This window comes from Eufriesea mexicana, unplaced genomic scaffold (assembly GCF_001483705.2).
Source record: "Eufriesea mexicana isolate 0111107269 unplaced genomic scaffold, ASM148370v2 scaffold1824, whole genome shotgun sequence".
NCBI lineage: Eukaryota > Metazoa > Arthropoda > Insecta > Hymenoptera > Apidae > Eufriesea > Eufriesea mexicana.
In genome coordinates this window covers 698,248-705,733 of record NW_016909928.1, presented here as the reverse complement: position 1 = coordinate 705,733, position 7,486 = coordinate 698,248, and the positions used below count along the sequence as shown (strand labels likewise).

At 38.4% G+C, this 7,486-nt stretch overlaps 2 protein-coding genes across 2 annotated transcripts; both read right to left on the bottom strand.

Moving 5' to 3' along the window:
• Positions 1-5,232: 5,232 nt before the first annotated feature.
• Positions 5,233-6,012, bottom strand: LOC108549205 (piggyBac transposable element-derived protein 4-like). The gene is made up of 2 exons (XM_017902486.1): positions 5,540-6,012; positions 5,233-5,473 (listed from the first exon to the last, which is right to left on the bottom strand). The coding sequence occupies exons 1-2, from the start codon at positions 6,010-6,012 to the stop codon at positions 5,233-5,235; spliced, it is 714 nt and encodes a 237-aa protein (XP_017757975.1).
• A 23-nt stretch (positions 6,013-6,035) lies between these two features.
• Positions 6,036-6,870, bottom strand: LOC108549143 (piggyBac transposable element-derived protein 4-like). The gene is made up of 2 exons (XM_017902399.1): positions 6,202-6,870; positions 6,036-6,092 (listed from the first exon to the last, which is right to left on the bottom strand). Exons 1-2 carry the CDS (start codon positions 6,868-6,870, stop codon positions 6,036-6,038), a joined length of 726 nt encoding a protein of 241 aa, XP_017757888.1.
• Between the last annotated feature and the right edge of the window lie 616 nt (positions 6,871-7,486).

Sequence of the window (7,486 nt, the reverse complement as noted above, 5' to 3'; positions counted from 1 at the left end):
TGAACTGTTTTTCCTGCACATTAGACGTCGAGGTGGTCCGCGCATCCGCGAGTCATGGGGCCCTGGTTGTAAAGACATAAACCAGGTCCCCATTAACCTGAAGTCCTCGACGTCGCGAAGGAGTGGAAAATATACGAAAGACCTTCGCTTTCCGCATCTGACATGTGTCCCTACAGTTCTATTCTGCGAACTCCTGAAACGTCTCTTCTCGCTTATAATGATTTCTGCTTGAAACGCTGGTTCTTGAGCTTCCACGAGGTCTTTCGGATTACATGCCGATACCCGTGTTTCTATTTCGTCTTTTAGATTCAGAACGTAGATCTTCACTGCTCTTCTATTTTCTAGATCGATTGCTACGCGTTTTTCAATGGTCTCCTTGTGTTCGTACTGCAGTGCGTATCTTCCCACGCTTTCACGGTCCCATGCTTCCATCTTTATACACTCTCCACACCTCTGTCGCATCATCCTTTCTCTATCTATGTATTTCCAAATTTGGGCCCCTGTTTCAATCTTTCTTATCTCCTCCATTTCTTGTTGCTTTACCTTTTCTCTCTTCTCATTACACATTTCCCGGAATCGTTTCTTCTCCTCTATGTATTCTTCTCTTGTAATCATCCCTTTTTTTCATTTTATATATTTACTTTTTACATGTCTTTTTGCTTCTTTACATTGTTTATCCCACCATTTAAAATTTTTTTTTCAATCTATTTTTTTGTTGTTGTATTCATTTTTTGTCTATGAAGACATATAATTTGAAATAAATTGCAAATAAAATTTCTTAATGAAAAGGGTACTTACTTATTGTTGATTACAACAGAAATATTTATCGTAGAAGCAGGAAAAGCATAGGTCACATCGACATCTTGTACATCGAATAAATGGGGTATTGTTATAGGAACATCTGCTGTTTGTTAATAAGTTTTTTGGAAAGCAGACTTGATTGATATTTTCAAAAATGTTTCTTCCTGTGCATAAGCCAGTTGTAAACCACGCGTATTGCAGCATAGGTATAAAAATGGAGGCGGACAGTTGGTGATGAATAAGGGAATGCATTTTGATCGTCGTCCTCTCCGTGGCCCCTTGTCACCAATATTCGGGGCCGTGGATGCCAATGAGCCATCGGACTCATCCCCTTCGCTTAAGGCCACACCCTTGTTGTTACAATTGTCTCTTGCTATAGAGGTCTGACCGATGCTCTTTTCTCCCGTATGCGGTCTATAACCGTAGACGTCACGGGGGCATCTAGAGCCGCGGTGACGTTTTCGGTGGTGTCTACAGAGCAGACCCCCCTACATCACGCTCTAAAAGAGCCTCCAACCGTTTTTGATTTGTAGAATAAGTATCCATATTTATGCGTGTGTTCTTGAACGGTTCGCCCATCATGAGATTCCCACCGCGGTAGGGCCGCTTCCACGTTTATAGAAAACCTTGAGAGAAACGGTTTGTCAGGTGATGACAACGGATAATCGCTTTCGATTATACTAATCGAAGGAATGTAGTGACTGAAGTTTTATTTATGTGGCTTGTAAGTTTCTGCAGAACGTAGATCCATTGATTTCTTCGTATGTATCTTCAAGTTTCTATTTCGGCTCGGATGGTCCTTGTTTCACCGTTTAGGCGTCTTCACTGCTTACGATTTCTCTTTTACTTTCCACTAGATAATTGCAGTTTTGAATTTTCTTCAATAAATTCTTAATTTGTCGGTAGAAGTATACATCACACGGTTGAACTAGTGGTGTACACTTGGTTGGAATAATTTTAATTGCGCAAGTGCATTCTCCTTCATTAGTGACAAACAACTTATATATCTCTATATTTGTTTGTCCTCCCCAAGAATTAATTAATAGAAGAAATTTGTTATTATTTACATAGGGTTGTAGCACTGATTTTAAGAATATTTTATATAACTGTTGCATTAGTTTTCATGATTTGGAACATGTTATAGTAACATTTCTGTTATTCTATAAACCTCTTGGGTTCCTACATGCACAGAAAGACACGAATAACTTTCCTGACATCGTTACTGCGTATTGTGCGGTGTATGAGTGGGTGGTTTTATTAATACTTTTTCTATTAACAACAGCTCTTTTTCCTTTCGTTGTTAGAGTTCTGTCAAAGGTAGAGTAGTATTGGCACCCGGTTTGATCTGTATTAATTATGTTGTCTGTATCATATTGCGATATAATGAATTTTACTATTTTTCGAAGGTTCTCAGCCATTTTTAGTATATCATACAAATCCTCGGATTCTTTGAATGAAACGTATTTTGTGATTTTCCTTTGTCTAATGCGACGTTCGTTTTTAAAATATGAAACCCACCGAGGAGAAGCTTGAAATTAGAAGTGATCAAATTGATATTAGGATGCTCCTGCCAACGTCCACTGCTGAAGTTGACGAGTGGTAACTTGTTAAAGGTTTTCACGGGCTTCTTTAAACCGATCATAGGTCCACTGATCAATTGCACGGTACTTGTCATATTTTGTCCCTCCTTTCTCAATTTATGCTTTTCAGCGAGATAAATCATCTTTCCTTTTTAAAAATTCACTTCCTTTACTCTGCAGTGTCTTCATATTCCATGACGGATGCTGGCGTGCTAGAACCACTGCTTTAATTTTACCATCTAATGGAATATTATCCAAACAACATTTTTTTTCTTCAGGTTCATACCAATGTCCTCCAAGAAATCTTCATGCGTGACATTTTCATACATGTTCTCCTTATCTGAATCGTTATTAGCAATGAGACATTCTTCTGTAACTACGCTATGTTCATTTAACATGTTAAGGATATTTTCAACTATTTTGCCACCCATTGCCATTGCTTCATCAGAAATCGCAGTAAATTCTTCACTGGCAATTCAATTTTTGTCACGAAGGTGTTCTTCTGCATACACTAAAGCATCCTTTAATTGCTGCTTTTCATTCGATCGATTGATTAATTGACAATCATTTTCACACTCACTTTCGATGAAGATATTAGCTGATAAAGATTTTGATGTAGAGGCTGGTGAATTCATTCTGACTTTTTACTGTGGCTTTGGATGCAAACTAACTAATCGAAGAATACATTTTGATGCCTGCGAGTTTCATTATCGGTTCTAACATAAATAATCCAACGCGAGAAACTCAACGAAGCCGTTGACCGTGAGAACGCGAGACCGAAACAAATATGGAGGACGATTTTTCAAATGACCATAAACGCGAATTATTTGAATAAAATATTCTTAGAATAAGGTTGATTCCACGTGTTAATACTATCTTAATCTTTTCTTAATCTTTTATACATAGGATTTTGGGTATGGCGTGAGAAATCGAGGTAGAGTGTTTATGAAGAGAATTCGTTTTAAGATAAAATATCTGGTTTCGAGTGGAAAATCGAGGTGGGGTGTTTATAAAAAGGGTTAGTTTTAGGATAAGATATCTGATTTTGGATATAGCGCAAGAGAACTGGGCAGAATGTTGATGATTTTCGGATAGGGGAAGTTAGGTTTAACATTAGGACTCTTGCGACTATCACATCCCCCTTCGTAGAGTCGCTTTAGGTTCGCCAAAGTATACAATCTTCTACTGGGTAGTTCTTCTAGTTGATTGGTGTTGAATTCTTCAGGTGGTGCTGTTAAAGGCGCCAATGGCGATGTCGTGTATGTGTTCGACTTTGAATCGTTGCTGATTTTTAACTCGTTACAGCATATTTTGAAACATGTCGCCCTTGGTATGATTTTTGAAATAAACGAGAGAAATCCTATCTTACGAAGGGCGTAAAAGGTAATCAATCCTAATGATATCCATCCGGTTATCCTCGATACATCATAAATTTCTGTCGCTATTAATATCCTTCTGTGTGTTTTTATGTCATTTAGTTGTGTATTCATATTTTCCAGAGAGTGTTGAAAGTCGTTGAAGTTTGGAGTAATTTTAAGTACACGTGGGATATAACTTTGTAATAGTTGTATCTCATCCTCCGTAAAATTAATGTATAAAGTGTAGCTAGATGTAGAGATTCTACGATTTTGTTGTTCCTCTAATCTTCATTACATTATTATTGTACACGAGCACACATTCTTCGTTGCTTGAAATTATCGCGGGTGAGTTAAGTGTAATGTGTCGCATCGTTTTACATAAAGCTTGGATTTCTATCGAGTCTTTTGGAATGGCTATGTATTTGTTTGAAGTGTGCATTGGTACGAATGTTACATCGTCTATCTTAAATACGGCCGTCCCGCATTCTTTGCAATCTTTAGAGTTTTGACATCCTGTGTGATAGTGATGTCGCGTCGGTTGGATTCTTTCGCATATTAATCTTATCGAGGTTTCTCTGCAATATTGTTTTATGTACGATTCGTCAATAATGATTTGAGATATTGCTTGTTGCGTAATAATGTCGTGATCTAATACCGGTGCGAAGAGTACATTATTAATTTTATATGGTACATTAATTTTATGTAATTTTATTTGAGTATATTCCATTCTTTCTCTTCTAGTATGGGTATAATTATCTGATATGCTAATACGTTATCTACAGTCTGTGTTCTGAGTCGGCTAATATCAAACAATGTTTGAAAATATTTTAATTTTGCTGGTATGTGATGTATCATGAAGTTATCACGTACTATGGTTCCATATGTAGTAAAGTTCGGATTTATAAGTCGAAACGAACTTTTGATTTTGGTTATAATTTATATTTTTTTGCGGTACAAAATATACAAAAGCTCGAAGTCTTCTATGATGCGTGGTACAGACGGAGGAAGAACCCTTCAGCTAGGTTTTTATAGGCCCTATAACGACTCATTGCGTCACTCAACCCTGCTTCGAGAATTGATAAGCTGGATGGTTCTTCGAAGCAAACATAGATCCCGATTCAGGGTGACGCCATCCAAATAAAGACTCCTCTCACACATACGCTTTTATGAAGTCCTCAGCTTCAAGAAGAGTGGTATCGATTATTCCGCGTTTGCCTAATATAAGAGTGAGACAGAAGTCATTGATTTAAGTATAGTATAACACGTTGACGCCGGCATGGGCCACCGGTGGCCCATGCTAGATTGTTCCGTGGGGCGGCATGTACCACCGATGGGCCACGTTTGTATATCAAAAAATACGTAGTAAAAAATGTTATTTCATTGATCTAACATTATACATAAACATTTCTACCTTATAATCAAACATTTAACATAAAATTCATAGCTTATAATTTAATCAATACATTAAATATAACAAATTATAACTACTTATGTTACCGGTGCAATTTTTTAAAACATTTTAAACAAAGTGGCGGCTTATCCGGGCAACTGTTACAAAAGGTCATAATTCTTTTTGTTTTGTTTGTGGCGTACCGTGTACCTTTTAAGTTTGTTAAACGTTTGTAACACTCTTTACACCTCTTCCTCATCTTCCTCGCGGGTCCTTGGTATGTACTTAGAAAATGTTTTTTTCGTCTACTTACTATTACTTCGTCATTAGGGGGATTTTCAACACTCTTCAATTGATAATCAATAATTTTTTCTCTAAATTTTAACATTTTATAACCCTTGGTTCCCCACTTGTTGTGGATGTACCACGCATTTACTAATGAGGTCCCGCATATTAGTTCCATGACAACTTTTCGGTACCATTTTACCGTTTTCCGCAAGCATTTATAGTAGGAACACATTTGGTCAGATAAATCCACTCCTTTTTTCGCACTATTGTATGAAAAGACGGCGTCTGGTTTTAATTTATCATTTTTGCCACGAATTAAGGCGCAATTCTGAGATCTCGAAGTGGTTAGCATGCACAGGGGTCTTTTGTCTGTCCACTTTAAAAATTTCACGCCGCTCCGATTTTCCAAAGATATAATATCGCCCCGTTTCTGTTTTTGTTTTGCCTGCGGCGGTAGAAATTTTCTATTCATCTTGATAGTACCGCAAATATATGTTCTTTTAGTCAGAAGGTCTTCGGCTAAAGGAACGCTAGTATAAAAACTATCGGTAAATAAAGTCCGGCCCTTGAATAATAAATCTCCAATTAATTTCATCACAACATCATGCGAATGTGATTTTAAAATCCTCGTTTCTGTTTTTCCGGAATAAATATGCACGTTATATGTGTATCCGTCTGGAAGGCAGAGCTTATACAGTTTTATTCCGTACTTGTGCCGTTTGCCTGGTATATATTGACGAAAGCTAAGGCGTCCTTTCCACGGAATCATGCTTTCGTCAATTACTATATTTTTTCCGGGTTTTACTGCATCTTTGAACGTTCGAATAATTTTATCTACTACATTTCGGAGCTTATGTAACCGATCCTCGGTTCTAGCCGTAGCATTGTCAGAAAAATGTAAGTATTTCAGTATTGCTAAGAATCGATCGCGTTTCATAGCTTTCTTTATACGCGCATTTGCATACATCGCCTTATTGGACCAATATAATCGAAGTTCGGGTACCTGCACTACACCCATAATGAGCAATATACCAATAAAGGTATTCAGTTCGCTTGTTGTGACAGGGTTCCATCGTTGTTGATGTTGTCTCCTGCCATATGCCGCATTCACCATGCACTGTACAGCGTATCTGTTAGTCTCTTCAACGATGGTCTCTAATATCTCGTCCGTGAAGAATAGTTTATATATTGCAACAGGATCGTCGCAGTCCGTCTCTTCCATCAATAACTCTTCTCCGTCCGAACACTCTTCCTCTGATGCAGATTTTTCTACTATTTTCCGCCATTCCGCATCATCATCTTGTTCCTCATCAGACTCCCAAACTTCTTCCTCCGTGGTATTTCTATCAGTTGCCGTGTCCGATGATGATGATGAAAGTATTCTATTTCTTCGTCTCTTTGGCATGATTCCAAATACGGATTCATCAGACGAATCACTGAATCCCATATCCATTGTATCTAATATTTAGATGGGCAAAAATTAAAAATGAAAAATGCTAACCGCCTTTTTAGAAGGAAAGAAACTTTTTACTACCGTTACACTTACCGGAAGTAATGTGTGCTCAGATAATTCGTTATGTCAGAACTCTACTGACCTCGCACCTCACAGACACTTCACACAGAATACTTGCACACTAACAAAGCTCTTTCTCTCTTGCCGTCAACTCTAAACTCAGTAAAAATCACGTCGTCGTCTAAATGCTCGATAATGGTCCCTCATTACTAGGCCACGCACTATATATTCAAAAAGTGTCGACTGGGGCGTATTCGTTCCCCAAAAAGTCACAAATTTTCTGCACTATGCGTGGGCGACCCTGTACTTCTAATTGGGCCGCCGAAGATCCAGAGGCGGGACAAGGTTCGCCCAACAAAATCCCACCCCGAGGCCCATGATTTTCCAAAGGAAAAACAAGCCGATCTCTGGAAAACCACGCGACAGGCCTCGGCCACTTAACCCGGCAATATACATCTTTGTCAGCGGCCCAGGAAACCAAGTACTATTGGGGTCTCGAGTGCCTGGCCGCCTGGAAATCGCCAGTCGGATGTTCGACGAAATCGCCGCTCGCACT